Below are 17,384 nucleotides of genomic sequence, written 5' to 3' on the forward strand. Positions count from 1 at the left end.
TTAAATATATATAACTGTGTCCCCAGGTAAAATATATATAACTGTGTCCCCAGGTTAAATATATATAACTGTGTGTCCCCAGGTTAAATATATATAACTGTGTGTCCCCAGGTTAAATATATATAACTGTGTGTGTCCCCGGGTTAAATATATATAACTGTGTTTGTCCAGGTTAAATATATATAACTGTGTGTCCCCAGGTTAAATATATATAACTGTGTCCCCAGGTTAAATATATATAACTGTGTGTGCGTCCCCAGGTTAAATATATATAACTGTGTGTCCCCAGGTTAAATATATATAACTGTGTGTCCCCAGGTTAAATATATATAACTGTGTGTGTGTCCCCAGGTTAAATATATATAACTGTGTGTGTCCTCAGGTTAAATATATATAACTGTGTGTGCGTCCCCAGGTTAAATATATATAACTGTGTGTCCCCAGGTTAAATATATATAACTGTGTGTGCGTCCCCAGGTTAAATATATATAACTGTGTGTCCCCAGGTTAAATATATATAACTGTGTGTGCGTCCCCAGGTTAAATATATATAACTGTGTGTGTCCTCAGGTTAAATATATATAACTGTGTGTGTCCTCAGGTTAAATATATATAACTGTGTGTCCCCAGGTTAAATATATATAACTGTGTGTGTCCCCAGGTTAAATATATATAACTGTGTGTGTCCCCAGGTTAAATATATATAACTGTGTCCCCAGGTTAAATATATATAACTGTGTCCCCAGGTTAAATATATATAACTGTGTCCCCAGGTTAAATATATATAACTGTGTCCCCAGGTTAAATATATATAACTGTGTGTGTCCCCAGGTTAAATATATATAACTGTGTGTGTCCCCAGGTTAAATATATATAACTGTGTGTCCCCAGGTTAAATATATATAACTGTGTGTGTGTCCCCAGGTTAAATATATATAACTGTGTGTCCCCAGGTTAAATATATATAACTGTGTGTCCCCAGGTTAAATATATATAACTGTGTGTGTCCCCAGGTTAAATATATATAACTGTGTCCCCAGGTTAAATATATATAACTGTGTGTCCCCAGGTTAAATATATATAACTGTGTGTGTCCCCAGGTTAAATATATATAACTGTGTCCCCAGGTTAAATATATATAACTGTGTCCCCAGGTTAAATATATATAACTGTGTGTGTCCCCAGGTTAAATATATATAACTGTGTGTGTCCCCGGGTTAAATATATAGAACTGTGTGTGTCCCCAGGTTAAATATATAGAACTGTGTGTGTCCCCAGGTTAAATATATATAACTGTGTGTGTCCCCAGGTTAAATATATATAACTGTGTGTCCCCAGGTTAAATATATATAACTGTGTGTCCCCAGGTTAAATATATATAACTGTGTGTGTCCCCAGGTTAAATATATATAACTGTGTGTCCCCAGGTTAAATATATATAACTGTGTGTGTCCCCAGGTTAAATATATATAACTGTGTGTTCCCAGGTTAAATATATATAACTGTGTGTCCCCAGGTTAAATATATATAACTGTGTCTCTGTGTCCCCAGGTTAAATATATATAACTGTGTCCCCAGGTTAAATATATATAACTTTGTGTGTCCCCAGGTTAAATATATATAACTGTGTGTGTCCCCGGGTTAAATATATAGAACTGTGTGTGTCCCCAGGTTAAATATATATAACTGTGTGTGTCCCCAGGTTAAATATATATAACTGTGTGTGTGTCCCCAGGTTAAATATATATAACTGTGTGTCCCCAGGTTAAATATATATAACTGTGTCCCCAAGTTAAATATATATAACTGTGTGTGTCCCCAGGTTAAATATATATAACTGTGTGTCCCCAGGTTAAATATATATAACTGTGTGTGTCCCCGGGTTAAATATATATAACTGTGTTTGTCCAGGTTAAATATATATAACTGTGTGTCCCCAGGTTAAATATATATAACTGTGTCCCCAGGTTAAATATATATAACTGTGTGTGCGTCCCCAGGTTAAATATATATAACTGTGTGTCCCCAGGTTAAATATATATAACTGTGTCCCCAAGTTAAATATATATAACTGTGTGTCCCCAGGTTAAATATATATAACTGTGTGTCCCCAGGTTAAATATATATAACTGTGTGTCCCCAGGTTAAATATATATAACTGTGTGTGTCCCCAGGTTAAATATATATAACTGTGTGTCCCCAGGTTAAATATATATAACTGTGTGTGTGTCCCCAGGTTAAATATATATAACTGTGTGTGTCCTCAGGTTAAATATATATAACTGTGTGTGCGTCCCCAGGTTAAATATATATAACTGTGTGTCCCCAGGTTAAATATATATAACTGTGTGTGCGTCCCCAGGTTAAATATATATAACTGTGTGTCCCCAGGTTAAATATATATAACTGTGTGTGCGTCCCCAGGTTAAATATATATAACTGTGTGTGTCCTCAGGTTAAATATATATAACTGTGTGTGTCCTCAGGTTAAATATATATAACTGTGTGTCCCCAGGTTAAATATATATAACTGTGTGTGTCCCCAGGTTAAATATATATAACTGTGTGTGTCCCCAGGTTAAATATATATAACTGTGTCCCCAGGTTAAATATATATAACTGTGTCCCCAGGTTAAATATATATAACTGTGTCCCCAGGTTAAATATATATAACTGTGTCCCCAGGTTAAATATATATAACTGTGTGTGTCCCCAGGTTAAATATATATAACTGTGTGTGTCCCCAGGTTAAATATATATAACTGTGTGTCCCCAGGTTAAATATATATAACTGTGTGTGTGTCCCCAGGTTAAATATATATAACTGTGTGTCCCCAGGTTAAATATATATAACTGTGTGTGTCCCCAGGTTAAATATATATAACTGTGTGTCCCCAGGTTAAATATATATAACTGTGTGTGTCCCCAGGTTAAATATATATAACTGTGTCCCCAGGTTAAATATATATAACTGTGTGTCCCCAGGTTAAATATATATAACTGTGTGTGTCCCCAGGTTAAATATATATAACTGTGTCCCCAGGTTAAATATATATAACTGTGTCCCCAGGTTAAATATATATAACTGTGTGTGTCCCCAGGTTAAATATATATAACTGTGTGTGTCCCCGGGTTAAATATATAGAACTGTGTGTGTCCCCAGGTTAAATATATAGAACTGTGTGTGTCCCCAGGTTAAATATATATAACTGTGTGTGTCCCCAGGTTAAATATATATAACTGTGTGTCCCCAGGTTAAATATATATAACTGTGTGTCCCCAGGTTAAATATATATAACTGTGTGTGTCCCCAGGTTAAATATATATAACTGTGTGTCCCCAGGTTAAATATATATAACTGTGTGTGTCCCCAGGTTAAATATATATAACTGTGTGTTCCCAGGTTAAATATATATAACTGTGTGTCCCCAGGTTAAATATATATAACTGTGTCTCTGTGTCCCCAGGTTAAATATATATAACTGTGTCCCCAGGTTAAATATATATAACTGTGTGTGTCCCCAGGTTAAATATATATAACTGTGTGTGTCCCCGGGTTAAATATATAGAACTGTGTGTGTCCCCAGGTTAAATATATATAACTGTGTGTGTCCCCAGGTTAAATATATATAACTGTGTGTGTGTCCCCAGGTTAAATATATATAACTGTGTGTCCCCAGGTTAAATATATATAACTATGTGTGTCCCCAGGTTAAATATATATAACTGTGTGTGTCCCCAGGTTAAATATATATAACTGTGTGTTCCCAGGTTAAATATATATAACTGTGTGTGTCCCCAGGTTAAATATATATAACTGTGTCTCTGTGTCCCCAGGTTAAATATATATAGCTGTGTGTGTGTTCCCAGGTTAAATATATATAACTATGTGTGTCCCCAGGTTAAATATATATAACTGTGTCTCTGTGTCCCCAGGTTAAATATATATAACTGTGTGTGTCCCCAGGTTAAATATATATAACTGTGTGTCCCCAGGTTAAATATATATAACTGTGTGTGTGTCCCCAGGTTAAATATATATAACTGTGTCCCCAAGTTAAATATATATAACTGTGTGTGTCCTCAGGTTAAATATATATAACTGTGTCCCCAGGTTAAATATATATAACTGTGTGTCCCCAGGTTAAATATATATAACTGTGTGTGTCCCCGGGTTAAATATATATAACTGTGTGTGTCCTCAGGTTAAATATATATAACTGTGTCCCCAGGTAAAATATATATAACTGTGTCCCCAAGTTAAATATATATAACTGTGTCCCCAAGTTAAATATATATAACTGTGTCCTCAGGTTAAATATATATAACTGTGTGTCCCCAGGTTAAATGTATATATAACTGTGTGTCCCCAGGTTAAATATATATAACTGTGTGTGTCCCCAGGTTAAATATATATAACTGTGTGTCCCCAGGTTAAATATATATATAACTGTGTGTCCCCAGGTTAAATATATATAACTGTGTCCCCAGGTAAAATATATATAACTGTGTCCCCAGGTTAAATATATATAACTGTGTGTCCCCAGGTTAAATATATATAACTGTGTGTGTCCCCAGGTTAAATATATATAACTGTGTGTCCCCAGGTTAAATATATATAACTGTGTGTGTCCCCGGGTTAAATATATATAACTGTGTTTGTCCAGGTTAAATATATATAACTGTGTGTCCCCAGGTTAAATATATATAACTGTGTCCCCAGGTTAAATATATATAACTGTGTGTGCGTCCCCAGGTTAAATATATATAACTGTGTGTCCCCAGGTTAAATATATATAACTGTGTGTCCCCAGGTTAAATATATATAACTGTGTGTGTGTCCCCAGGTTAAATATATATAACTGTGTGTGTCCTCAGGTTAAATATATATAACTGTGTGTGCGTCCCCAGGTTAAATATATATATAACTGTGTGTCCCCAGGTTAAATATATATAACTGTGTGTGCGTCCCCAGGTTAAATATATATAACTGTGTGTCCCCAGGTTAAATATATATAACTGTGTGTGCGTCCCCAGGTTAAATATATATAACTGTGTGTGTCCTCAGGTTAAATATATATAACTGTGTGTGTCCTCAGGTTAAATATATATAACTGTGTGTCCCCAGGTTAAATATATATAACTGTGTGTGTCCCCAGGTTAAATATATATAACTGTGTGTGTCCCCAGGTTAAATATATATAACTGTGTGTGTGTCCCCAGGTTAAATATATATAACTGTGTGTCCCCAGGTTAAATATATATAACTGTGTGTGTCCCCAGGTTAAATATATATAACTGTGTGTCCCCAGGTTAAATATATATAACTGTGTGTGTCCCCAGGTTAAATATATATAACTGTGTCCCCAGGTTAAATATATATAACTGTGTGTCCCCAGGTTAAATATATATAACTGTGTGTGTCCCCAGGTTAAATATATATAACTGTGTCCCCAGGTTAAATATATATAGCTGTGTCCCCAGGTTAAATATATATAACTGTGTGTGTCCCCAGGTTAAATATATATAACTGTGTGTGTCCCCGGGTTAAATATATAGAACTGTGTGTGTCCCCAGGTTAAATATATAGAACTGTGTGTGTCCCCAGGTTAAATATATATAACTGTGTGTGTCCCCAGGTTAAATATATATAACTGTGTGTCCCCAGGTTAAATATATATAACTGTGTGTCCCCAGGTTAAATATATATAACTGTGTGTGTCCCCAGGTTAAATATATATAACTGTGTGTCCCCAGGTTAAATATATATAACTGTGTGTGTCCCCGGGTTAAATATATAGAACTGTGTGTCCCCAGGTTAAATATATATAACTGTGTGTGTCCCCAGGTTAAATATATATAACTGTGTGTGTCCCCAGGTTAAATATATATAACTGTGTGTTCCCAGGTTAAATATATATAACTGTGTGTCCCCAGGTTAAATATATATAACTGTGTCTCTGTGTCCCCAGGTTAAATATATAGAACTGTGTGTCCCCAGGTTAAATATATATAACTGTGTGTCCCCAGGTTAAATATATATAACTGTGTGTGTCCCCAGGTTAAATATATATAACTGTGTCCCCAGGTTAAATATATATAACTGTGTGTCCCCAGGTTAAATATATATAACTGTGTGTGTCCCCGGGTTAAATATATAGAACTGTGTGTGTCCCCAGGTTAAATATATATAACTGTGTGTGTCCCCAGGTTAAATATATATAACTGTGTGTGTGTCCCCAGGTTAAATATATATAACTGTGTGTCCCCAGGTTAAATATATATAACTATGTGTGTCCCCAGGTTAAATATATATAACTGTGTGTCCCCAGGTTAAATATATATAACTATGTGTGTCCCCAGGTTAAATATATATAGCTGTGTGTGTCCCCAGGTTAAATATATATAACTGTGTGTTCCCAGGTTAAATATATATAACTGTGTGTCCCCAAGTTAAATATATATAACTGTGTGTGTCCCCAGGTTAAATATATATAACTGTGTCTCTGTGTCCCCAGGTTAAATATATATAGCTGTGTGTGTGTTCCCAGGTTAAATATATATAACTGTGTGTGTGTGTCCAGGTTAAATATATATAACTGTGTGTCCCCAGGTTCCGTGGTGTCCAGACGGGGACAGACAGCCGGGTGGCAGAGCTCCTGAACCAGGTGAAGCTGAAGAGCTTTGAGACAGAGCGCTCTCAGATGGTACAAGAGGAGACCGCCAGGAACCTGGGACAGTGTCAGATGGAGACAGAGAAACACCAGAAGAAGTTAGAGGTAGGGGTCCCAAATGGTGCCCTATTCCCTATATAGTGCACTTCTTCAGACCAGAGCCCTATAGAACCCTATTCCCTATATATAGTGCACTACTTTAGACCAGGTCCCTATAGAACCCTATTCCCTATATAGTGCACTACCTTAGACCAGGACCCTAGAGGAGGAACCAAAAAACCAGACTACTGGAATCCTAAGCATTTTGGTTTGTAGAACGTCCTAGTAGGGCAGCTTATTAGCTCTGGTCCAGGGTGTTTACATACAACCCATTAGCTCTGGTCCAGGGTGTTACATACAGCCCCTATATCTGGTCCAAGGTGTTACATACAGCCCCTAGATCTGGTCCAGGGTGTTACATACAGCCCCTTAGCTCCGGTCCAGGGTTTTACATAAAGCCCTTAGCTCTGGTCCAGGGTGTTACATACCGCCCATTAGCCCTGGTCCAGGGTGTTACATACAGCCCCTTAGCTCCAGTCCAGGGTGTTACATACAGCCCCTTGGCTCTGGTCCAGGGTGTTACATACAGCCAATAGCTCTGGTCTAGGGTGTTACATACCGCCCATTAGCCCTGGTCCAGGGTGTTACATACAGCCCCTTAGCTCCGGTCCAGGGTGTTACATACAGCCTGTAGCTCTGGTCTAGGGTGTTACATACCGCCCATTAGCCCTGGTCCAGGGTGTTATACATACAGCCCACTAGCTCTGGTCCAGGGTGTTACATACAGCCCTTAGCTCCTGTCCAGGGTGTTACATACAGCCCCTTAGCTCCTGTCCAGGGTGTTACATACCGCCCATTAGCCCTGGTCCAGGGTGTTACATACAGCCCTTAGCTCCTGTCCAGGGTTTTACATAAAGCCCTTAGCTCCGGTCCAGGGTGTTGCATACTGCCATTGGCTCTGGTCCAGGGTGTTACATAAAGCCCCGTAGATCCTGTCCAGGGTGTTACATACAGCCCTTAGCTCCTGTCCAGGGTGTTACATACAGCCCTTAGCTCCTTTCCAGGGTGTACATAAAGCCCTTAGCTCCTGTCCAGGGTGTTACATAAAGCCCTTAGCTCCTGTCCAGGGTGTTACATACGGCTTGCTGAGCCCTGGCCCACAGCTAACTGCCCCTGGTCTTCCATCAGGTCATGACCAAGGAGTTGTACAGGCTTCAGGCGTCCTCAGAGAAGCAGATAACGGAACTCCAGGCCCAGAATGCTGAGCAGCAGGCCAGACTACAGACCTACGAGAAACTGGAGCAGGAGCTGGACGACGTCACCATGCAGGCTGCTGAAAGTAATGTCCTCACGACGTTAGGAGAGTCATGTTCTCACGACGTTAGGATAATACTAGTAGCAGTGATTGACACTACTAGTTATCTGACTATAAAATATGCTGCACAACCAACAGAGTGATACACACACACACACACACACACACACACACACACACACACACACACACACACACACACACACTGCTCTGATGCAATATGTTCCGTTATGAAATGTAACCATTCATTCTTTCCGTTGGTCGTTGTCTCTCTGGTCAGTTGATGATGAGCAGGAAGCAGAGAGAGTTCTGTTCTCCTATGGTTACGGTGCCAACGTTCCCACAACCGCCAAGAGACGACTCAGGCAGAGGTGAGATCTGATCTGACGGGGTACGGCCTCTTATTCACTATGGGCCCTGGTCTAAAGTAGTGCATTATATAGGGTTCTATAGGGTTCTATAGGGTCCTGGTCTAAAGTAGTGCACTATATAGGGTTCTATAGGGCCCTGGTCTAAAGTAGTGCACTATATAGGGTTCTATAGGGCCCTGGTCTAAAGTATTGCACTATATAGGGTTCTATAGGGCCCTGGTCTAAAGTAGTGCACTATATAGGGAATAGGGTTCTATAGGGCCCTGGTCTAAAGTAGTGCACTATATAGGGTTCTATAGTGTCCTGGTCTAAAGTAGTGCACTATATAGGGAATAGGGTTCTATAGTGCCCTGGTCTAAAGTAGTGCACTATATAGGGAATAGGGTTCTATAGGGCCCTGGTCTAAAGTAGTGCACTATATAGGGAATATGGTTCTATAGGGCCCTGGTCTAAAGTAGTGTACCATATATAGGGAATAGGGTTCTATAGGGCCTTGTTCTAAAGCAGTGCACTATATAGGGAATAGGGTTCTATAGGGTCCTGGTCTAAAGTAGTGCACTATATAGGGAATAGGGTTCTGATCTAAAGTAGTGCACTATATAGGGAATAGGGTTCTATAGGGCCCTGGTCTAAAGTAGTGCACTATATAGGGAATAGGGTTCTGATCTAAAGTAGTGCACTATATAGGGAATAGGGTTCTATAGGGCCCTGGTCTAAAGTAGTGCACTACATAGGGAATAGGGTTCTGTAAGGCTCTGGTGTAAAGTAGTGCACTATATATAGGGAATAGGGTTCTATAGGGCCCTGGTCTAAAGTACTGCACTATATATAGGGAATAGGGTTCTATAGGGCCCTGGTCTAAAGTAGTGCACTATATAGGGAATAGGGTGCAATTTGGGATAAATGATTATGGGTTGGTTTTCTGTTAGAGAGATTATTTAATGTGTGTTGCAGTGTCCATCTGGCCCGTAGACTGTTGCAGCTGGAGAAACAGAACACACTGCTGAGGAGAGATCTGGAGAGACGCAACGCACACACAGGACAGATCTCTGAGGAGGTAACACACAGGACAGATCTCTGAGGAGGTAACACACAGGACAGATCTCTGAGGAGGTATCACACAGGACAGATCTCTGAGGAGGTAACACACAGGACAGATCTCTGAGGAGGTAACACACACAGGACAGATCTCTGAGGAGGTAACACACAGGACAGATCTCTGAGGAGGTAACACACACAGGACAGATCTCTGAGGAGGTAACACACAGGACAGATCTCTGAGGAGGTAACACACACAGGACAGATCTCTGAGGAGGTATCACACAGGACAGATCTCTGAGGAGGTAACACACAGGACAGATCTCTGAGGAGGTAACACACAGGACAGATCTCTGAGGAGGTAACACAGGACAGATCTCTGAGGAGGTAACACACAGGACAGATCTCTGAGGAGGTAAAACACGGGACAGATCTCTGAGGAGGTAACACATCACACAGGACAGATCTCTGAGGAGGTATCACACAGGACAGATCTCTGAGGAGGTAACACACAGGACAGATCTCTGAGGAGGTAACACACAGGACAGATCTCTGAGGAGGTAACACATCACACAGGACAGATCTCTGAGGAGGTATCACACAGGACAGATCTCTGAGGAGGTAACACACAGGACAGATCTCTGAGGAGGTAACACACAGGACAGATCTCTGAGGAGGTAACACACAGGACAGATCTCTGAGGAGGTAACACACGGGACAGATCTCTGAGGAGGTAACACACGGGACAGATCTCTGAGGAGGTAACACATCACACAGGACAGATCTCTGAGGAGGTATCACACAGGACAGATCTCTGAGGAGATAACACACAGGACAGATCTCTGAAAAGGTAACACACAGGACAGATCTCTGAGGAGGTAACACATCACACAGGACAGATCTCTGAGGAGGTATCACACAGGACAGATCTCTCAGGAGGTAACACACAGGACAGATCTCTGAGGAGGTAACACACAGGACAGATCTCTGAGGAGGTAACACACAGGACAGATCTCTGAGGAGGTAACACATCACACAGGACAGATCTCTGAGGAGGTAACACATCACACAGGACAGATCTCTGAGGAGGTAACACACACAGGACAGATCTCTGAGGAGGTAACACACAGGACAGATCTCTGAGGAGGTAACACACGGGACAGATCTCTGAGGAGGTAACACACGGGACAGATCTCTGAGGAGGTAACACACAGGACAGAGCTCTGAGGAGGTAACACACACAGGACAGATCTCTGAGGAGGTAACACACACAGGACAGATCTCTGAGGAGGTAACACACAGGACAGATCTCTGAGGAGGTAACACACAGGACAGATCTCTGAGGAGGTAACACACAGGACAGATCTCTGAGGAGGTAACACACGGGACAGATCTCTGAGGAGGTAACACACGGGACAGATCTCTGAGGAGGTAACACACAGGACAGATCTCTGAGGAGGTAACACACACAGGACAGATCTCTGAGGAGGTAACACACAGGACAGATCTCTGAGGAGGTATCACACAGGACAGATCTCTGAGGAGGTAACACACACAGGACAGATCTCTGAGGAGGTAACACACAGGACAGATCTCTGAGGAGGTAACACACGGGACAGATCTCTGAGGAGGTAACACACGGGACAGATCTCTGAGGAGGTAACACACAGGACAGATCTCTGAGGAGGTAACACACACAGGACAGATCTCTGAGGAGGTAACACATCACACAGGACAGATCTCTGAGGAGGTATCACACAGGACAGATCTCTGAGGAGGTAACACACAGGACAGATCTCTGAGGAGGTAACACACAGGACAGACCCACAGTATAGTAGTAGTATAGACTCCTAACCCAGTATAGTAGTAGTATAGACTCCTAACCCACAGTGTAGTAGTAGTATAGACTCCTAACCCAGTGTAGTAGTAGTATAGACTCCTAACCCAGTGTAGTAGTAGTATAGACTCCTAACCCACAGTGTAGTAGTAGTATAGACTCCTAACCCACAGTGTAGTAGTAGTATAGACTCCTAACCCAGTGTAGTAGTAGTATAGACTCCTAACCCAGTGTAGTAGTAGTATAGACTCCTAACCCAGTGTAGTAGTAATATAGACTCCTAACCCAGTGTAGTAGTAGTATAGACTCCTAACCCACAGTGTAATAGACTCCTAACCCAGTGTAGTAGTAGTATAGACTCCTAACCCAGTGTAGTAGTAGTATAGACTCCTAACCCAGTGTAGTAGTAGTATAGACTCCTAACCCACAGTGTAGTAGTAGTATAGACTCCTAACCCAGTGTAGTAGTAGTATAGACTCCTAACCCAGTGTAGTAGTAGTATAGACTCCTAACCCACAGTGTAGTAGTAGTATAGACTCCTAACCCAGTGTAGTAGTAGTATAGACTCCTAACCCAGTGTAGTAGTAGTATAGACTCCTAACCCACACAGTGTAGTAGTATAGACTCCTAACCCAGTGTAGTAGTAGTATAGACTCCTAACCCAGTGTAGTAGTAGTATAGACTCCTAACCCAGTGTAGTAGTAGTATAGACTCCTAACCCACAGTGTAGTAGTAGTATAGACTCCTAACCCAGTGTAGTAGTAGTATAGACTCCTAACCCAGTGTAGTAGTAGTATAGACTCCTAACCCAGTGTAGTAGTAGTATAGACTCCTAACCCAGTGTAGTAGTAGTATAGACTCCTAACCCACAGTATAGTAGTAGTATAGACTCCTAACCCAGTGTAGTAGTAGTATAGACTCCTAACCCAGTGTAGTAGTAGTATAGACTCCTAACCCACAGTGTAATAGACTCCTAACCCACAGTGTAGTAGTAGTATAGACTCCTAACCCAGTGTAGTAGTAGTATAGACTCCTAACCCAGTATAGTAGTAGTATAGACTCCTAACCCACAGTGTAATAGACTCCTAACCCACAGTGTAATAGACTCCTAACCCACAGTATAGTAGTAGTATAGACTCCTAACCCACAGTGTAATAGACTCCTAACTAACTCGTGAGGTCTCACCCACACTGTCCTCACCACACCTTCCTTCCTGTCTCAGTGTTCGACATCATGTTGGAAGGGTTGCCAACATGAAACATATTGTGTTTTTTAGAGGGCCCTCCCAATCAAAGGCCAAGTCAGTGACTGTAGCGTGAATCAACAAACGGGTTCAACAAGTGTGTGTGTGTGTGTGTCCTAGCTGGAAGCAGCTAACCGTCTCCTACAGCAGGCCCAGCAGCCCTACAGTTACCTGATCGACACGGTGAGACAGAGAGACACACAGATACTGTCCCTCAGAGAACGCATCACACAGCTGGAGGAGGACACCAGGTACACACACCACTGTCTCCTCCTTTCAGTCTCCCCTCCAGTCTCCTCCTTTCAGTCTCCCCTCCAGTCTCCTCCTTCAGTCTCCCCTTCCAGTCTCCTCCTCCAGTCTCCTCCTCCAGTCTCCCCTTCCAGTCTCCTCCTCCAGTCTCCTCCTCCAGTCTCCCCTTCCAGTCTCCTCCTCCAGTCTCCCCTTCCAGTCTCCTCCTCCAGTCTCCTCCTCCAGTCTCCTCCTCCAGTCTCCTCCTCCAGTCTCCCCCTGTCTTTCGCTTGTCCCAGGTCCTGTCCTTCTCAGCCCTAGGGGCCCTGGCCAAATGTAGTGCCCTATATAGGGCTCTGGTCTAAAGTAGTGCACTATATAGGGCTCTGGTCTAAAGTAGTGCACTATATAGGCCTCTGGTTTAAAGTAGTGCACTATATAGGCCTCTGGTTTAAAGTAGTGCACTATATAGGCCTCTGGTTTAAAGTAGTGCCCTATATAGGGCTCTGGTCTAAAGTAGTGCACTATATAGGCCTCTGGTTTAAAGTATTGCACTATATAGGGCTCTGGTCTAAAGTAGTGCACTATATAGGGCTCTGGTCTAAAGTAGTGCACTATATAGGGCTCTGGTCTAAAGTAGTGCCCTTATATAGGGTAACATTTCTCTTACAAGCTCCTGGTTGTTAATGTATTGAGTCATTGTTTTGAGAGAGATGGATTTATTACACACTTCTATTGTCCGGTTTCCGTAAGGTCACGCCACTCGGTGCAGGTTTGGATGTGATTGGTGTTCTGTGTTGTAACAGTGCCGTTCCAGCAGCACCTGATCTCTGAGGAAATGGAGGGAGTCGTTATTCTGTCCCATTTAGTCGTTATTCTGTCCCATTTAGTCAGCACTAGAGAAAGTCTCTGTTTTGGGTTTGTCCGTTCAGATCTCTGAGGAAATGGAGGGAGTCGTTATTCTGTCCCATTTAGTCAGCGCTAGAGAAAGTCTCTGTTTTGGGTTTGTCCGTTCAGATCTCTGAGGAAATGGAGGGAGTCGTTATTCTGTCCCATTTAGTCAGCGCTAGAGAAAGTCTCTGTTTTGGGTTTGTCCGTTCAGATCTCTGAGGAAATGGAGGGCGTCGTTATTCTGTCCCATTTAGTCAGCGCTAGAGAAAGTCTCTGTTTTGGGTTTGTCTGTTCAGATCTCTGAGGAAATGGAGGGCGTCGTTATTCTGTCCCATTTAGTCAGCGCTAGAGAAAGTCTCTGTTTTGGGTTTGTCCGTCCAGATCTCTGAGGAAATGGAGGGCGTCGTTATTCTGTCCCATTTAGTCAGCGCTAGAGAAAGTCTCTGTTTTGGGTTTGTCCGTTCAGATCTCTGAGGAAATGGAGGGAGTCGTTATTCTGTCCCATTTAGTCAGCGCTAGAGAAAGTCTCTGTTTTGGGTTTGTCTGTCCAGATCTCTGAGGAAATGGAGGGAGTCGTTATTCTGTCCCATTTAGTCAGCGCTAGAGAAAGTCTCTGTTTTGGGTTTGTCCGTTCAGATCTCTGAGGAAATGGAGGGCGTCGTTATTCTGTCCCATTTAGTCAGCGCTAGAGAAAGTCTCTGTTTTGGGTTTGTCCGTTCAGATCTCTGAGGAAATGGAGGGAGTCGTTATTCTGTCCCATTTAGTCAGCACTAGAGAAAGTCTCTGATTTGGGTTTGTCTGTTCAGATCTCTGAGGAAAGAGAAGACGTCTCTCCAACAGGTGAAGAACAATATGGCCTCCGACCTGGAGCGACTGCTCAACCACCGAGAGGTACGCACGCACGCACGCACGCACCCACACACAGACACACTCTCCTCAGCCACGGAGAGAGATATGCCCAGAGTCCACTCTCTCCTCAGCCATGGAGAGAGATATGCCCAGAGTCCACTCTCTCCTCAGCCACGGAGAGAGATGCCCAGAGTCCACCCTCTCCTCAGCCACAGAGAGAGATGCCCAGAGTCCACTCTCTCCTCAGCCATGGAGAGAGATATGCTCAGAGTCCACTCTCTCCTCAGCCACGGAGAGAGATGCCCAGAGTCCACCCTCTCCTCAGCCATGGAGAGAGATATGCCCAGAGTCCACTCTCTCCTCAGCCATGGAGAGAGATATGCCCAGAGTCCACCCTCTCCTCAGCCATGGAGAGAGATATGCCCAGAGTCCACCCTCTCCTCAGCCATGGAGAGAGATATGCCCAGAGTCCACTCTCTCCTCAGCCATGGAGAGAGATATGCCCAGAGTCCACTCTCTCCTCAGCCATGGAGAGAGATATGCCCAGAGTCCACTCTCTCCTCAGCCATGGAGAGAGATATGCCCAGAGTCCACTCTCTCCTCAGCCATGGAGAGAGATATGCCCAGAGTCCACTCTCTCCTCAGCCATGGAGAGAGATGCCCAGAGTCCACTCTCTCCTCAGCCATGGAGAGAGATATGCTCAGAGTCCACTCTCTCCTCAGCCACGGAGAGATATGCTCAGAGTCCACTCTCTCCTCAGCCATGGAGAGAGATATGCCCAGAGTCCACTCTCTCCTCAGCCATGGAGAGAGATATGCCCAGAGTCCACTCTCTCCTCAGCCATGGAGAGAGATGTCCAGAGTCCACTCTCTCCTCAGCCATGGAGAGAGATATGCTCAGAGTCCACTCTCTCCTCAGCCACGGAGAGATATGCTCAGAGTCCACTCTCCCATTGAATAAAGCCACAGGATGTGTGATATTGCATCATATATATCCTAATGAAAGTAGATGATGTCATGTAGGTGTGAGTATTTTATGACAGGTGTGTTTTTATATGGCTGAGCCCAGACTGCATGTCTGCAGGAGGGAGAGACTGAGGGAGGGAGAGACTGAGGGAGGGAGAGACTGAGGGAGGGAGAGAGAGGGAGGGAGAGAGGGAGAGGCGGAGGAAGAGAGAGAGGCCTAGGGAGGGAGGGAGAGGCGGAGGGAGAGAGGGACAGTGAGGCGGAGTGAGGGAGAGAGAGTGGTTTTGCCGGTCTCTAGGTGTGCCTCCCTCTCTCTCTCTCTCTTCTTTCACTGTCATCCTTTTCATCTTTCGTGTCTTGGTCACTTCCTGTCTGCACTGATCCCTGTTTCAACAAGCCTCTACACTGTAGTGGTGTAGTACAGTATATACCCCACAGCCCAACAAGCCTCTACACTGTAGTGGTGTAGTACAGTAGATACCCCACAGCCCAACAAGTCTCTACACTGTAGTGGTGTAGTACAGTATATACCCCACAGCCCAACAAGCCTCTACACTGTAGTGGTGTAGTACAGTAGATACCCCACAGCTCAACAAGCCTCTACACTGTAGTGGTGTAGTACAGTAGATACCCCACAGCCCAACAAGCCTCTACACTGTAGTGGTGTAGTACAGTAGATACCCCACAGCCCAACAAGCCTCTACACTGTAGTGGTGTAGTACAGTAGATACCCCACAGCTCAACATGCCTCTACACTGTAGTGGTGTAGTACAGTATATACAGTACAGTAGAAACGTATAGCATCTGTACCTGCTCAGGTATTACAGCTAATTAACCAGAATGCTCTGGTGACCTATCCTTTTTAGTGGTTCAGTCTGTTGGCCTGAGGCCTGTTCAGTCGGTTCAGTCTGTTGGCCTGAGGCCTGTTCAGGTGGTTCAGTCTGTTGGCCTGAGGCCTGTTCAGTCGGTTCGGTCTGTTGGCCTGAGGCCTGTTCAGTCAGTTCAGTCTGTTGGCCTGTTCAGTCGGTTCAGTCTGTTGGCCTGAGGCCTGTTCAGGTGGTTCAGTCGGTTGGCCTGAGGCCTGTTCAGGTGGTTCAGTCTGTTGGCCTGAGGCCTGTTCAGGTGGTTCAGTCTGTTGGCCTGAGGCCTGTTCAGTCGGTTCAGTCGGTTGGCCTGAGGCCTGTTCAGTCGGTTCAGTCTGTTGGCCTGTTCAGTCGGTTCAGTCTGTTGGCCTGAGGCCTGTTCAGTCGGTTCAGTCTGTTGGCCTGAGGCCTGTTCAGGTGGTTCAGTCTGTTGGCCTGAGGCCTGTTCAGTCGGTTCAGTCTGTTGGCCTGAGGCCTGTTCAGGTGGTTCAGTCGGTTGGCCTGTTCAGTCGGTTCAGTCTGTTGGCCTGAGGCCTGTTCAGTCGGTTGGCCTGAGGCCTGTTCAGTCGGTTGGCCTGAGGCCTGTTCAGGTGGTTCAGTCTGTTGGCCTGAGGCCTGTTCAGTCGGTTCAGTCGGTTGGCCTGAGGCCTGTTCAGGTGGTTCAGTCGGTTGGCCTGTTCAGTCGGTTCAGTCTGTTGGCCTGAGGCCTGTTCAGTCGGTTGGCCTGAGGCCTGTTCAGTCGGTTGGCCTGAGGCCTGTTCAGGTGGTTCAGTCTGTTGGCCTGAGGCCTGTTCAGTCGGTTCAGTCGGTTGGCCTGAGGCCTGTTCAGTCGGTTCAGTCGGTTGGCCTGAGGCCTGTTCAGTCGGTTCAGTCGGTTGGCCTGAGGTCTGTTCAGGTGGTTCAGTCGGTTGCCCTGAGGCCTGTTCAGGTGGTTCAGTCTGTTGGCACTGTACAGTACAGAGAGAGAGGCTTGTTTGTAGAATCACACTGTACAGTACAGAGAGAGAGGCTTGTTTGTAGAATCACACTGCACAGTACAGAGAGAGAGAGGCTTGTTTGTAGAATCACAC

At 44.0% G+C, this 17,384-nt stretch overlaps 1 protein-coding gene across 3 annotated transcripts in view; it reads left to right on the plus strand.

Annotated features, from left to right (window-relative positions):
- The window catches only part of LOC110495345 (progesterone-induced-blocking factor 1), an 85,690-nt gene that overhangs the window by 52,246 nt on the left and 16,060 nt on the right, over window positions 1-17,384 (plus strand). For all 3 annotated transcript variants that reach the window (XM_090207001.1, XM_090207002.1, XM_090207003.1), the window contains exons 10-15: window positions 6,614-6,779; window positions 7,902-8,052; window positions 8,309-8,399; window positions 9,354-9,456; window positions 12,638-12,768; window positions 14,443-14,527. In XM_090207001.1, the coding sequence (XP_090063127.1) occupies window positions 6,614-6,779; window positions 7,902-8,052; window positions 8,309-8,399; window positions 9,354-9,456; window positions 12,638-12,768; window positions 14,443-14,527 (727 nt within the window). The remainder of the gene's footprint in view (window positions 1-6,613; window positions 6,780-7,901; window positions 8,053-8,308; window positions 8,400-9,353; window positions 9,457-12,637; window positions 12,769-14,442; window positions 14,528-17,384) is intronic.

Source organism: Oncorhynchus mykiss, chromosome 18, assembly GCF_057628025.1.
Source record: "Oncorhynchus mykiss isolate SJ-2025 chromosome 18, ASM5762802v1, whole genome shotgun sequence".
Classification (NCBI taxonomy): domain Eukaryota; kingdom Metazoa; phylum Chordata; class Actinopteri; order Salmoniformes; family Salmonidae; genus Oncorhynchus; species Oncorhynchus mykiss.